Here is a 16385-nt window from a genome sequence, read left to right as displayed (position 1 = left end):
AGGGAGGGAGGAAGGAAGGAAGGAAGGAAGGAAGGAAGGAAGGAAGGAAGGTCAGTCTATGGAGATTCCCAGTCATCCAGGTCATGGTTGTCCCCGAAGTAACTGGACTTTCTGGTTTTTCTTTGAAGACGTTTCACTTCTCCTCCGAGAAGCTTCTTCAGCTCTGACTGGATGGTGAGGAAGGAAGGAAGGGAGGAAGGAAGGAAGGAAGGAAGGAAAGAAAGAAAGTCTACAGAGATTCCCAGTCATCCAGGTCATGGTTGTCCCAAAGGTGCTTTTTCAGGAGGCAACTGGACTATCTGGTTTTTTCTTTGAGGACGTTTCACTTCTCATCCAAGAAGCTCTGATTGGATGGTGGGGAAACGGAAGGATTTATATTCCTTGAAGACAGCTGGTCGTTTGCATTCTTTTAGAGAGTCGTTGAGGCAGTGGTGCAAATGGGTGTGGAGCCTACTTGGCTGCAGGATGTTTTCTGTCCTGTCCCTTCCCCGTTGAAGACGCAGGTGCAGGCTGTTGGGGATGAGTCTGTGTTGTCTGCATCTCAAACGGAAGTGCAAATGGTGCTTGTAGTCTGCCATTTTTCTTGGAAATCCATTCCCGGCCATCCAAGTGAGAGCTGAAGAAGCTATTTAGATGAGAAGCGAAACGTCTTCAAAGAAAAAAAAACAAGACAGTCCAGTTGCCTCCTGAAAGAAACACCTTTGGGACAATCGAACAGTGAATGCTGCAAAAAACTTCATACAGGTAGTCCTTGAGTTATGACTGTAATGGAGCTCGCCCGTTAACAGGTAACCCTCAAGTTACGACCACAGCTGAGCCCAACATTTCTGCGATTAAGCACAACAGTTGCTGAGTGAGTTTTGCCCCATTTTACTTTTTTTTTCCCCCTTGCCAGTGTTATTAAGTGAATCACTTACATTTATGAAGTTAGCAGTGTGGCTGTTAAGTGAATCTGGCTTCCCCATTGACGTTGCTTGTCAGAAGGTCACAAAAAGGGACACTGCAACCGTTCTAAATATATCCTAGTTGCCAAGCATCCAAAATTTGATGACGTGACCCTGGGGATGCCGCAAAGGTTTGTAAGAGTGAAAAGCGATCATAAGACACTTTTTTTTTTCAGTGTCGTCGTAGCTTCAAACAGTCACTAAATGAACAGTTGTAAGTCAAGGACTACTTATGAGGTCCTAAGTTATAATATTCATAAAACAGGTCGGTCATGTGGCCGACGTGATTTTATGGCCTTTTGGGCAGCACTTCTTAAACAAACGGTTAGCTATTGTGCGTTGCTTTTGTCGAAAATTGAAAATAAGTGCCATTTTTCAGTAAAATCATTGTAAAACACAGTTATGTGACCGTAGGATGCTCCAAACAGCCATAAATGTGTCCAAGTTGCTGAGCATTCAAAGTTTGGTCATGTCACCATTGGGTCTGATCAATGAAACTCTGAATTCTGGTCCGCCGCGATGGAAGAGCCGCGGTGGCACAGTGGTTAGAGTGCAGTACTGCAGGCTACTTCTCCTGACTGCCGGCTGCCTGTAATTTGGCAGTTCGAGTCTCACCAGGCTCAAGGTTGACTCAGCCTTCCAAGGTCGGTAAAATGAGGACCCAGATCGTTGGGGGCAAGAGGCTGACTCTGTGAACCGTTTAGAGGGGGCTGTAGAAGCACTGTGAAGTCATATATAAGCCTTAAGTGCTATTGCTATTTCCAGATCATCTGTAATTTCAAATGGCCACCAAGCAACCAGTCATAAGTCAAGGACTACCTGTAGATCAAAAATATTGTCTTGCAAACTACTGGAAATTGTTTTGTGAATGCTGGTTATTTGGTTATTTAATTCTCATGGCTTCATACTTGGTCCCTCCCAGTGTGGGATGGAGATGGGATGGGATGGAGCCCCCCATGCCCGGCTGTGTCAAATGTGGGTATGTGGCTTTGTGGTCTTTTTTTTTCCAGCTTGTACAGATTTTTTTTTTTTGATTTTTTTTTGTATATGCCGCCCAGAATTACTTTTTTTTTTTGTATATGCCGCCCAGAATTACTCAAGTGAGGTGGATGGTCATGTACATTCCCTAAATAAATAAATACTCTCTCTCTTTTTTTTTTTTTTACTCTTCTTCAGAGGTTGCTGGATGGATATATGGGAACTCATGTCACAGGAATGTCGAGATGAAGTAGTCTTAATCGATTCTAACTGTCTATTAGAAACACTAGAAACTTACCTCCGAAAACACAGGTACGTTACTGGGATTGGAAACCTCCTTCTCTTCCTCCTCTGCATTTTACTCTGTGTGGGTCAGTAAACATTTAAAGAATAAAATAAGTAAGTAAACCAAAAAAAAAAAAAAAAAGGAAGAAAAAAGAGAAAAAATCCATTGTGGATGGAAAATAAAATATGAGTAAATAAAGAATATGGTCAGAGCTTAAAAGTCACTATTTCATAGATCACATACTGTAATTCAATGAATATTTACTACTAAATTCATTAAATCGTCTTGAGATGTACCATATTTTTCGGACTATAAGATATACTTTTTTGTCTCCCAAAAGGGGGCGAAAATGTCTGTGCGTCTTATAGATCGAATATTGATGAGCCCACCTGCCAGCCATTTTTTTGCCTCTGCATGCCCCATTTTCGAGCTTTTTTCCGGTCCATTCTTGAGGCTTTTTTTTTTTGCCCCGTTTTTGAGGCTTTTTCAGCCCGTTTTCAAGGCTTTTTTTTTTTTTTGGCCAATTTTTTTTGGAAAAAAATGGCTTGAAAAAAGTCTCAAAAACTGACCAAAAAGCCTCAGAAAATGGGCCAAAAAAGGCTTGAAAATGGGCCAAAAAAGCCCCAAAAATGAGTCGAAAAAAGCTTAGAAAACGGCCAGAAAAAAAAGGCTGGAAAAGGCCTGAAAATGGGGCCCACAGAGGCTAAAAACTTTTTTTTGTTGATTTCCTCTCCTAAATTTAGGTGCATCTTATAGTTAGGTGCATCTCATAGTCTGAAAAATATGGTAATTGTCCATCATTACAAAACTTTTAGCATAAAAAAAAAAGTCTTTCTCTCAAGTGTTTCCATCCTAAGGGGAAAAAAACCCCCATACTATTTACCCCATAAAAATGTCTTTCTATTAAGCATTATACTATAATTCCCCCTTTTTCTTTAAACTAGGTTTTGCACTGACTGCAAAAACAAAGTCTTGCGGGCTTACACCATCCTGATCGGCGAGCTGGACTGCAGCAAAGAGAAAGGCTACTGCGCCACCCTTTACGAGGGCCTGCGCTGCTGCCCTCACGAGCACCACATTCACGTCTGCTGCGAGACCGACTTCATCGCCCACCTCCTCGGCCGAGCCGAACCCGAGTTCGCAGGAGGGTACGAGTATGTAATTGGCTAGACTGGGCTTTCTAGCGCTTTTGCTTCTCTTTTTTTTTTTTCCCCCCCCTCAAAAAAAATGTATATTTCTGTCTCGAAGATATACATTGTGATGACTGCCAGCCTGCCGTAGCTCTCTCTTGGTCTGCCGCGCTATTGGCACGTGTTGGCGCACGGGCCTTCTGAGTGGGTTTGCTCAATGCTGCTGGGACGAGGGTTCGCCACGCAAGCCAAACAATTTCCTTTCACAAGCAGTGGTTTTATGAGGCAGGGGTCCTGAAACCCCAGGCCGCGACCTGTTCGAAACCCGGGCTATGGGAGAACTGGGCAAGCGCGTGAAACTTCCCTCTGCTTGCCTGCAACAAGGCTCCCCTCACGCAAGTGGAGAACACTTGTCCCCATACGAGTGGATCTTCGCGTGTGAGCACCAGCGCTCTCTGCCCACGTGCCGAGTTCCATTTGCGAGAGCAGAGCTTCACGCGTGTGCGGGCCGCTCGTACAATTAAACTGTGTGTGCATGCATGTGCCTGCCACTCACACTTCCCCTTCCTGTGCCGGGCCGAGCCACCAAACTGGAAAGTTTGGGGGACCCCTGTTTTAAGGGATTCTTTGGGGAATCTCTTTTATCAATCAGCCTGCAGTCCAGTTTGAGAGAGCCTGTTTAGGCCAGTGGTTAAGGCGCCAGGCTAGAAAGTAGGCGATCGTTGAGTTCAAATCCAGTCTTAATCATGAAAACCAGGTGAGTTCTAGTTTCGCCTTAGGCAGGAAAGCCGGCTGGGTGATTTTGGGCCTATTACCAGGAGACAGTGAGTTCTAGTTCCACCTTAGGCATGAAAGCTGGCTGGGTGATTTTGGGCCAGTCATTCTCTCTCAGCCCAGCCCACCTGACAGGGTTATTGTGGGGAAAGTAGGAGGAGGAAGATGTGTTGGATATGTTCGATGCCTTGAGTTAGTCATAAAAATAATAAAGGCAGGGTAGAAGTCAATAAATCCATTTCTGATCCTGGTTTCTAAACGACACAGAATGTTTTCAGTTAACACATTCCAACCTCTCAAAACCTCATATCAACTGACCGGAACCATCCTACAACTTGGCAACAAGCCATTTTGGCAGCCATTTTGACTTTAAAGTACTTCTGATGATCCCATTTTACTCCTGGATGAGAATGGAGCATTTGTGGTTGGAATATTTTCCCCTCCACAAACATTTTTGACGTCTTTACGGGCTTCCTGCTTAATGGCCTGCCTATTACAGTGCATTATAATAACTTGAGTTTCCCAGGGGAAACTTTTAGGAATGTTTAAAGTTAAGCTTATTATACTGAGTTTGCTTCAGTTGTCCCCCCTCCCCCCCAATGTTGATAACCTTGAACATCATTTAACCATGTTATTAATTTAATATCTGCAGAGATTCACAACAACTGTGGCAGGAAAGGTCATTAAATGGTGTAAAACCTAACCACTCTTTTGCTTAGTAATGGAAATTTTGGGTCCAATTGTGGTCATAAGCCGAGGACTATCTGTACACGAATCCATGGTGCACCTTTACATGATACTGGACTATATTTCCCAGCATTCTTTATCTGTAGCTGAAAATGCAGTTGAATCACATTTAGAGAACCATCTCAGTTTTAACCAGTGCACTTTTGTTTAAAAACTCTGAATATCTGTTTGAAATAGCAATATCACTTAGACTTATATACCGCTTCGCAGTGCTTTACAGCCCTCTCTAAGCTGTTTACAACGTCAGCACATTGCCCCCAACAATCTGGGTCCTCATTTTACTGACCTCGGAAGGATGGAAGGCTGAGTCAACCTTGAGCCGGTCAGGATCAAACTCCTGGCAGTGGGCAGAGTTTGCCTGCAATAGCAATATCACTTAGACTTATATACCGCTTTGCAGTGCTTTACAGCCCTCTCTAAGCGGTTTACAGAGTCAGCACATTGCCCCCAACAATCTGGGCCATCATACTAAGCCTTCTCTTGGCTCTAAGGAAGTATCCCCTTCTGCTACAAACAACAGAGTTGTGGTTGTGGGGGAAATAGGAAGAGGAAAAGAATATTATGTAAATTTTCCACCTTGAGTTATTTATATAAATAATAAAGGTGGGGTTAAAAAAGTCAAATAAATAAGCAAACTCACGGGGGGTGGGGGGGTGTCGCTAATGTGTTTATTAAGGCAAGTTTCCTGTCCTGTTTTTTTCCATTTAAAAGGAGAAAACAAAGTTCCATTAAAAAAAATAACCCTTCATCATCATGGTTTTTGAGATAGAGTGGAATGGAATGGAATGGAATGGAATGGAATGGAATGGAATGGAATGGAATGGAATGGAATAGAATAGAATAGAATAGAATAGAATAGAATAGAATAGAATAGAATAGAATAGAATAACAGAGTTGGAAGGGACCTTGGAGGTCTTCTAGTCCAACCCCCTGCTTAGGCAGGAAACCCTACATCACTTCAGACAAATGGTTACCCAATGTCGTCTTAAAAACTTCCAGTGTTGGAGCATTCACAACTTCTGGAGGCAAATTGTTCCACTGATTAATTGTTCTAACTGTCAGGAAATTTCTCCTTAGTTCTAAGTTGCTTTTGAAAGATTAAGACGTTCGGGTAAACGAATATTTTTTGCATGAGTTCCTTTTGAAAAGTAAGTTGGGCGTTCCAAATTAGCTTAAGCTGTTTGCATCAGCTGCTTCATGGATTGGTTGCTGGTTCTGTCTCTCCCTTATGGTATCCAGGTAGTCCTCAACTTAACAACCGTTCATTTAGTGACCGTTTGAACTTACAACAGCACTGGGGGAAAAAAGTCACCTAGGACTGTTTTTAACATTTATGACTTCAGCTGCCGGATTTCTTCACAATGGCTGTGTTGTCGGTGGAATTCTGGGAGTTGGGAGTCCACAGACACAGAAATGGCCACTGTTCTAAAGAGATACAAACCCGTGAAGTTTCGGCCATTAGAAATGAATTTAAGCAGCCTGGTTGGAGATCACTTCTCTCCAGTGGCATTCAGAAAGGGAACTTGAGAGGGACAAGTTGGTAGACCCAATATCACAATCCGAGGCCTTTCCCTCATATCCATACCCAGTGGTGGGATTCAAATAATTTAACAACTGGTTCTCTGCCCTAATGACCGGCTGGGTGGGCGTGGCCAGGGGTGTGTGACCGGCAGCACTCGGCCTCCTGCACCCCCCTGGCAGCAAAAACGGGACGTGCGGGGTGCCCCCCCGGGTCCCGTTTTGGGCCTAGTAGGCCTCCCTAAAGCCTCCTGGGAGCAAAAACAGGCCGTGGGGGGACTATGCCGCATCCGCCCGCGCCCCGTTTTGGGCCTAGTAGATCTACCTGCACTTACCTCGGAGCCAAAACGGGGCACGTGGGGACTCCTGGAAGGGGGGGTGGGGAGGGGAGGAGCCAGCCAGCAATTTAACAACCGGTTTGCCCGAACCGGCTGAATCCCATCACTGCCCATACCCCACCACTGCCCAAATCCATGAAAAGGGTGGGATTTAGATCATCGGTGGAATTTTGGCCACTAGGTGATGCAATTATTAAGTGAGTCATCACATGATTGGATTCGATTTTATAACAATTTTCTCTCAAACATTAAGCAAATAAAATAAATAAATAAAATAAAATAAAGTAAATAAAATAAAATAAAATAAAATAATAAAATGAAATGAAATGAAATGAAATAAAACAAAATAACAAAAGGAGAACAAATAAGCAAGCATGCAAGCAAACAAACAAATCCTGTGGTCATTCAGTGAATCACATGGTCGTTAAGCAAATCCGGCTTCCCCAATTGATTTTGCGGCTGGGAAGGTGGCAGATCGCAATCTTGGTGTGATCCCCCCCCCAACACAGTTCACCCCATCGTTAATGTGAGTCAGTTGCCAAACACCCGGATTGCAATCATGTGACTGCAGGGACGAGGCAACTGTCATAACCATGAGGATGGGCCCGTAAGTTGGTTTTTTTTTTTAGGCCATCGTAAGTTCGAACTGTCCTTAAATGAATGCTCCTAAGTCGAGGTCTACCCGGATGTACAGATTGCTGAGAACTCCTAAAATAACTTGGAGTTGCAAAAGGAGAAGTGCCCACCTAACGACTTCCTTGCCATGTTTCCGTCTTCGTTTTGTTTTCACCAGGAGACGAGAAAGACACGCGAAGACAATAGACATTGCCCAAGAAGAGGTCCTTACCTGCTTGGGCATCCACCTTTATGAACGGCTGCACCGCATCTGGCAGAAGCTTCGGGCTGAGGAACAGACCTGGCAGATGCTCTTCTACCTGGGGGTCGATGCTTTACGCAAAAGCTTTGAGGTAGCGGCTCTTGTTCCCTTGATTACCTGGAGGGAAAGAAACAGGAAGTAGGAAAATAATTGAGGTCTGTGGAATTCTGGGTTGAAGCGATAAATTTTGCTAGCACTCTACAAAATTTAATTGAGTGGGGGAAGATGACTGTCTGTGTCCCTTAGAACAAAGATCTCCAAACTTTCTAGCTCAGATTGGGGGGCAGCAGGGGACAGGAAGAGGGATGGTTTCGCATGCACACCAGGGGTGGGTTCTAAAAATTTTTACTACCGGTTCTTTGGCCGTGGCTTATTTTGTGGGCATGGTTTGATGGTCATGTGACAAACAATTCTTTAGGATTTAGCAGAGGTACTGGTCTACCAGGCTTTTAACTGCTTGCAGAGCTGTACCAGTCTACCTATTTGTTTTTGGAGCACACTGGTCTACCACCACACTGCCTTTTACTGCTGATCAGCTGTAGGGCAGCCCTTTGAAACGCCGCGACAATAGTTTAAACAGTTTTTTGCCGCTCTGCCACCACTGAGAGCATCAGAAACCGCTTTCAGACAGCTTGGCCTCAATTGCCAATCTACCACCACTGAGCAGTTTACAAGGAGCGGATCGGTTCTAGCCGATCATTTCAGAGGCTTCTTGGCTTCTCAATTTAAAGCTACGGTGTCATGTTTTTTTTTCTCTCTCTTCTTTGTCAAATGAGCCCTGATTTTTCTTTCTAGCCGATCAGCTGGGACTCGGGAGGCAGCGAATAGGTTGGGGGCGGGGCCAGGCAGAGGTGGTATTTACCGGTTCTCCGAACTACTCAAAATTTCCACTACCGGTTCGCAAGAACCGGGGAGAACCGGTAGCAATCCACCACTGATGCAACCGCCACTTTCATAAATGCAGCTTTGCATCAACATCGTTTTTTATATCTTGGCATCTGAAACCGGATGCAATAAGAGTCGGAGACAGGGTCCCGGTGTAGGGATAATGGTTTTAGGGAAGGAGCAACAAAACGCCACCTTCTTCCTGCCCCGCTGATCGCTGTCTTTCTAAGCAGATGGCGGTGGAGAGGGTGCAAGGCATCAGCCGGCTGGAGCAGCTGTGCGAGGAGTTCTCCGAAGAGGAGAGGGTGCGAGAACTCAAGCAGGAGAAGAAGCGCCAGAAACGGAAGAACCGGAGGAAAAATAAGTGCGTCTGCGAGATCCCGGCTCCTTTGCAAGTGATGGAGGAGAAGGACATGCGGAGCCAAGAAAAGGTGAGGGACGCTAAGCTCCTGAATGGATTGCGGCCTGGTTTTTGAAGTTGAGGGAGAGATGGAGGTTCCTCAGGTTGTCTTTCCCTGAATTGGAAGCTGGTGGCAACAACGTAGCGGGGTGGAGATGCAGGTGGCCCTTGACTTACAACATTCCTTTAGCGCAGGGGTGTCAAACTCGATTTCATTGAGGGCTGCATCAGGGTCGTGTTTGATTTTGGGGGCCCAGGTGGCCATTTTCACTGGCAGAGGGCTGCAGGAGGCCATCCCGGCTGAAAACTGGGCCCAGGGGGGGCCACACGCACTCATTTGAGCTCCGTTTTTGCTGGCAGAGGGCAGCAGGAGGCAGTCCAGGCCGAAAACGGGGCCTGGGGAACTGCGTGCAGCCCCCCTGAGCTCCGTTTCTGCTGGCAGAGGCCAGTCCTTTCCTGTTTCCAGGGCAGCCCCAAGGGCCAGATCTAAGCAATCCGCAGGCTGGATTTGGCCCACATGCCTTGAGTTGGACACCCCTGCTTTAGCGACTGTTGGAAAGTTACAGCATCCCTGAAAAAACTTTTTAAGACCGTTTGCAGCATCTGCATGGTCACACGATCAAAATTCGGGCGCTTGGCAACTGGCCTGCATTTATGACGTGTTGCAGTGTGCCGGGGTTGCCCCATGTTATGACCTTTCTGGCCACGGTCGTTAAGCGAATCGCTGCCACGGTTAAACTAGTAACAAGGTTGTTAAGTCAATCTGGCTTCCCCATCAATTTGATTTGTCAGAAGGTCGCAAAAGGGGATCGCTTAACTCCCCCTGGGACACCGCCACCGTCATAAATACGAGTCGGTTGCCAAGTATCCAAATTTTGATGTCCACGGGGATGCTGCAGCGGTCGTAAGCATGAAAAACGGTCATATAAGTCACTTTTTCAGTGCCATTGTAACTTCGCTCACTAAAAGAACTGTTGTAAGTCAAGAACTGTCTGTAAACTCCCAAAACTAGCCAACAAGTTGCAAATCACAGGACGCTGCAAACACCCAAAAAGGTGAGTCAGTTGCCAAGCGCTCAAAAGTTAATCATTTGACTGCTGGTTTGCCTGCGCAGCCATCACAACTTTGAAAATTGGTGGTAAATAATTTGGTGGGTCCATTGTAACTTTGAATGTTCATTAAAGGACCGATCCTATGTTGCGGACAACAAGTACAGGTAGAGTCCTCGACTTACGGCCACAATTGAGCCCAAAATTCCTGTTGTTAAGTGAAGCATTTGTCAAATGAGTTTTGCCCCATTTTGCAACTTTTCTTGCCACCGTTCTTCAGTGAATCACTGCAGTTGATAAGTTAGTTACCCCCCCCCCCCCCCGTTGTTAAGTGAACCTGGCTTCCCCATTGACTTTGCTTGTCAGAAGGTCGCAAAAGGGGGAATCACTGAACCCCAAGGGCACAGCAACGGTCATAGGTTTGAACCGGTTGTCAAGTCTCTTGACTTTTGATCCCACGACCACAAGGATGCTGCAACAGTGTGAAAAACGGTCGTCAGTCACTTTTTTCAGTGCCGTTGTAACATTCGAACGGTCACTAAATGGACTGTTGTAAGTCGAGGACTACCTGTAACCATTTGCAGCTCTCCCACATGGTCCCAACCTTTCCCAGTTTTCCTGAGGATGCTCCCAAGGAAGATCCCGACGTGAAATGGTCCCTGTTCTGTCCCAGCTACGGACCCCAGAGAACGCAGCACACACAAAGTCTGTACAAAGCTTAGTTTACTAAATTAAATAAGGGGTTTTTTTTCCAAAGGCTGTTAATTAACTTTCTTAACAGCCTACAAAAATCCAAAGAATAAATAATCTTAATCTTACTATGATTGGCAGAAAGCCCAGAAGCAATTTGCAAAGAACCAAAGATCAAGGCACGAAGGAGAATGAACAAGTTGTTCCCTGCAAATTGCTTCAGTCCTTAAAGTCCTTAAGTTCCTCCTTAAATAGGCTAAGGGAGTGGCCAATTAGCCCCAAGCCTTACTCTCGAGGAGACCTCCTCCTGAGGAGCCACTCCTGCCTTTTGGCAGCTCTGTGCGCCCGTGCATCAAGAAGAGACTCCTCCTCTTCGTCCTCTTCACTTATGGGAGCTTCTGGAGGTTCTGAAGGCCCTGGCTGAATCCCCGCCTCTGGCACCACATCTTCTCCAGCCTCCTCATTGTCCGACTCGAGTGCCAGCTGCATAGGCTGCTGGCGCAGCACCACACCAGCCTCCTCGCTGTCCGAATCAGCCACCAGCCGCACAGGCCGTGTATGGGCCACAACAGTCCCTCATTTGCACCAGCCGGATTGCACGGCACAAGTCACTGCCTAGTTGCGCATGCACGCAAACAGGGTCTCTGCGATATTCACATTTCTTTTCTGTCTCTTTGAAGGAAAATTTCTTGGAAACCAGCTGCACAGCTTGTGGCAGCCCGGAAGAGCGGAGCAGCTGCGTCGAGGTCATTGTGAGCAACGCGAATGCTTCGTGCACTTGTCCCACTGGTGGCACTTTACTGGGTTCACCTAAAATAAAGAAAGGTAGGTGGAGCCAGCTCTTGGTGGAGGTTGCTCAAATTCTGGTTAAATCACCAAATCGAGTTGTTTATGCGGGGTGTGGTGCTCTCTGAGCTTGGTTGTTTTCTTGCAGACGTCTCTTGACCCAACTAGGTAGTATCTGTTCTGTCCCCAACCACACGCACACACACCAACAGACGTTCAAGAGTTAAAGACCAAACCAGCCGGCAAAATCCTTTTCCTTATGATAACGGAACTTGGCAACAACCTAGTGGCTGCCTGCCAAGAGTTTATTATTTACAAAGAGGAGAGATAACTTCTCCCCATTTCCGATACATCAAAAGAAACAGCTCAATAATTACGGAGTCAATCAAGTCCAGAGATAATCCAGCAAAGTCTATAGCCAAAAGTCCGGCAATGCAGAATGGCGTGGAAGCTTTCAGCTTTGTTCGTCACAAGGTTTGACTGGCCACCACGCTCCCTTTTATATCCTGTGGGGTGTGGTCCGTTGACTCTGCCTAATCTCTGGCATGCCTTTTCTTCTGTTGTGCGCGCTTATCTCTGCGACGCTGGCGTGGATCCAGCCAAGACTCATTACCCTTATCACTGTCCATCTGTGGCTGCATGGACGTGCTTGGCCCCGGCCCTATCTCTTGCCCTTCGGCGGACACCGAAGGCATTGCCAGAGAGGAGGGTCCTGGAGAGGGAGGCCTTGCCAACTCCACTCCTTCACTCTCGGAGTCTTCTCCTGCCAATGACACAGGCTCAGATAACAGAGCCACAGCAGCAGCATCAGTGCTTGGAAGGGAATGGGATTTGAATAGTGGAGGAGAAGGAAGAGGAGGATTGTGGTGTCTTCGGTGCTCTCTCAGCTTGGTTATTTTCTTGCAGACCTCTCATGACCCAACTAGGTAACATCATCAGTGCTAGCAGGGAGTGGGGTTCACACTCTGTTTATATATAAGCAGCTTGACCGATCAGTGTTGGTGGGTATATTTTTGGTGGTTCCTAGATTAGGCTGTTGTTTACTGATCGTCTGAGTTGGTTGTCTGTTGATTGGGGTATTGTTTACTGTGAGGTCTTTGGTGGTCTCTGAACTTTGTTGTTTCCTTGTGGACGTTTCGTTCCCCAACTAGGTAACATCATCAGTGTTACAAGGGAGTGTGGATTGCAGATGGGAGGAGGAGGAACAGGAAGGACTGTGGGGGGTCCTGAATGCTTTCTGAGCTTGGTTGTATTCTTCCAGATATTTCCTGACCCAACTAGGTAACAGCATCAGTGCTAGAAGGATTCGCCAGTTGCGTCCCTTTCTGGATCGGGACTCGTTACGCACGGTCACTCATGCCCTTGTCACCTCCCGCCTGGACTATTGCAACACTCTCTACATGGGGCTCCCCTTGAGGAGCACCCGGAGGCTCCAACTGGCGCAGAGTGCGGCCGCACGGGTGGTAATGGGAGCGACATGGCGTTCCCATATAACACCCCTCCTGCGCGAGCTGCACTGGCTCCCGGTGGTCTTCCGGGTGCGTTTCAAGGTTTTGGTTACCACCTTTAGAGCGCTCCATGGCTTAGGACCTGGGTACTTGCGGGACCGCCTACTACCACCAATAGCCTCCCACCGGCCGGTACGCTCCCATAGAGAGGGGCTCCTCCAGGTGCCGTCAGCCAAACAATGCCGACTGGCGGCCCCCAGGGGGAGAGCGTTCTCTGTGGGGGCACCTACTATCTGGAACGAGCTCCCCCCAGAGATACGGAGGATCCCGGATCTGCGCACCTTCCGCCGCGCTTTAAAGACCTTACTATTTCACCAGGCGGGCCTGGCCTAATTTTCTCCCTCTTTTATAAAAGATTTTTAATTTTTAAATATCTTTTAGTATTTTATACATTCAATTTTAAATTGGTTTTAAAAGTTTGGGGTTTTAAATTTGTCAGGGCCAAAATTATTTAATTTGATTTTATTCTACTTTTAAATTTTGTATGTATGTGTTTTATTGTTTGGCTGTGCACCGCCCTGAGTCCTTCGGGAGTAGGGCGGTATAGAAATCAATCAATCAATCAATCAAACAAACAAACAAACAAACAAACAAATAAATAAATAAAGGAAGTGGGGATTGCAGACAGGAGGACCAGGAAAGATTATGGGGTCCTTTGTGCTTTCTGAGTTTGGTTTGTTTTATTGTTTGTTTTGTTTGTTTTATTAGATTTATATACTGAGGTGGAGGTTTAATGCCAAATTACTGGGCGACAAAGACTGTATACAAAAATTCAAAGAAGAAATAAATTTCTTTTTCAAGGAAAATGAAAACAAAGGCACATCCCGCGCAATAGTTTGGGACACAATGAAGGCCTACCTGAGAGGAGTCGTGATTTCATATACTGCACATAAAAACAAAGAAGAAAGGAAGACCCTGGAAGAGTACTTAAATCATATAGGAGAATCAGAAAGAAAACTCCAAGATAATCCAGAAGATGAAGCAGCCAAAGAAAATTGGATGATGTGGAAGCATAAAGTAAATATCATGGAGCAAGAAGAGTTGGCACAAAGAATGAAAAGAACGAAACAATATCTTTTTGAGAATACCAACAAATCGGGGAGGTGGCTGGCCTATAAATTAAAAAAGGAAAATGAAAGGGGAATAATCCATACTTTAGTAGACTCTAAGGGCAAATTATTGACTAATGAGGAAGAAAAACGGGATAGGGTGAGAGAATATTACGAATCCCTATATAAAGAAGAGGAGATATCGGATGGCAAAATAGAACAATACTTGATAAAAGCAGAGCTCCCACAAATAACTGATGATGAGAAAGAAATGCTTAACAAAAAGATTACAATTGAAGAATTAAAAATAGCCCTTTCCAAATTGAAAAATAATAAAGTGCCAGGACCTGACGGATTTCCAGGGGAAATATATAAAAAATTAGAAGAAATACTCCAACCGAAATTAGTAGAAATTTTTAATGATGCACTGTTAGACCACAAAATTCCAGAGTCATGGAAAGAGGCGCATGTCACACTTGTGCCGAAAGAAGGTGCCGACCCAAAACAAATTCAAAATTACAGACCAATCTCGCTCCTAAATACGGACTACAAATTATTCATGGGCATAATGGCAGAAAGAATGAAAAAGATTTTAAATAATTGGATATATAAAGACCAGAATGGATTTTTACCGGGGAGACAAATTAGGGATAATATGAGAATTGTACTAGACACCCTAGAGTATTATGAGGAACACCCTGGAAAACAGATGGCTCTGATTTTTGTCGATGCTCAAAAGGCATTTGACAATCTAAATTGGAAATTCATGATTAAACAAATTGAGATTATGAAATTCGGAACAAATTTTGAAATGATGATTAAATCCATTTATAATAACCAAAAGGCGAGTATCTTGGTGAATGGGGATAGGACTAAAACATTCCAAATTAGTAAGGTAGTAAGGCAAGGTTGTCCCCTATCCCCTTTACTGTTCATTCTGGCCCTAGAAGTTGTTCTAAGGAAAATTAGATTTAACGACGAAATAAAAGGATTGAAGATCAGGAAGGAGACTTATAAGACGCAAGCATTTGCGGATGATGTAGCCCTAATCCTTGAAGACCCTATAGAGTCGGGACCTAAAGTATTGGAGGAATTAAGTAAATATGGAGAGGTGGCAGGCTTCATAATGAACAAAACTAAAACCAAAGTATTGATCAAGAACACAACTGAGAGCCAGAAAAACGAGATAGAAGAAGCACTAGGATTACAGGTTGCCAAAAAAATTAAATACCTAGGAATTTGGATTACATCAAGATGTTCGACCTTGAAAGACGATAATTATATTCCCCTAATCAGAAAAATAAAACAAGACCTAGATAGCTGGAAAAAAAAATAAGACTTTCACTTTTGGGCAAGATAGCCACAATTAAGATGAACATCCTCCCCAGAATATTATTTCTATTTCAAAATATACCGATAAATTTAGATAAAAAATTCTTTTTAGAACTAGACAAAATTATTAGAGAATTCATATGGGAGGGGAAAAAACCGAGATTTTCCATTAAAATTTTAAGGGGCAAAAGAGACATAGGTGGATTTGGACTCCCGGACTGGGAAACATACTACAGGTCAGCCAAGCTAGTATGGATAAAAGATTGGATCACCCTGGAAAATAAGAGAATTCTTACCTTAGAAGGCCATGACCTGCAAAAAGGCTGGCACGCCCACATCTGGGAAACGGAGAAGAAAAGGAAGACACATTTCCATAGACATAAAATTAGAGATTCCCTGATACAAACATGGACCCAGATTAGGCAAAAATATTACAAAAAAATCCCAAATTGGCTCTCAACGATGGAGGCCCTGACCCACCCAAATAGGTGGGAGAGGGAGAAAATGGGCAGATATAAAGATATCCTAGACGAAAGAGGGTGGCTTAAACCAAATGATATCTTACGAGAGCAAGGAATAACTTTAGATTGGTGGACTTATGCACAAGTAAAATCCAGATATCAGAGAGATAAAGAACAATATGGTTTAGAACTGGGATCAAATGGACTGGATAAAGTCTTGATGGGAACAAATAACAATTATCTATTAAGCGATGACAAGTTCGAAGATGTTACGAAGAACCAAATAATTGCATGGGAGAAAAATATAGGGCGCAATATAAATTTTGGGGAATGGGAGGAGGCATGGAACAGAAATCTTAAATTGACTAGAGCGGTGACATATAAGGAAAACCATTACAAAATGTTTCATAGATGGTACCTAGCCCCGGCCAGACTAGCGAAAATATATCCCAATATACATCCCAATTGTTGGAAATGTGGCCACGGTCAAGGCACCTTCTTTCACATGTGGTGGACATGCCCGGAAGCAAAAGGATACTGGAATAAAATTAGGAGATGGTTATATGAAATAACTGATGAAGATATTGAATTAACACCAGAGATTTTCCTCCTGGGAATAATAAAGAAGCCATA

The 16385-nt window shown here is 44.7% G+C and overlaps 1 protein-coding gene across 33 annotated transcripts in view; it reads left to right on the top strand.

Annotated features, from left to right (window-relative positions):
• Positions 1-16385, top strand: part of GGNBP2 (gametogenetin binding protein 2) — a 72171-nt gene that overhangs the window by 38535 nt on the left and 17251 nt on the right. For 18 of the 33 annotated variants that reach the window (XM_034434597.3, XM_034434601.3, XM_034434599.3 and 15 more), the window contains 5 exons: positions 2121-2234; positions 3153-3362; positions 7509-7683; positions 8711-8908; positions 11297-11441. In XM_034434597.3, coding sequence (XP_034290488.2) covers positions 2121-2234; positions 3153-3362; positions 7509-7683; positions 8711-8908; positions 11297-11441 — 842 coding nt within the window. The remainder of the gene's footprint in view (positions 1-2120; positions 2235-3152; positions 3363-7508; positions 7684-8710; positions 8909-11296; positions 11442-16385) is intronic. The other 15 variants (XM_034434602.3, XM_034434600.3, XM_034434598.3 and 12 more) reach the window with 1 other exon arrangement.

Source organism: Pantherophis guttatus, chromosome 1 (assembly GCF_059756535.1).
Source record: "Pantherophis guttatus breed Tessera chromosome 1, ASM5975653v1, whole genome shotgun sequence".
Taxonomy (NCBI): domain Eukaryota; kingdom Metazoa; phylum Chordata; class Lepidosauria; order Squamata; family Colubridae; genus Pantherophis; species Pantherophis guttatus.
The sequence above is the reverse complement of the archived record's forward strand: the minus strand, read 5'-3'. Positions and strand labels throughout refer to the sequence as shown.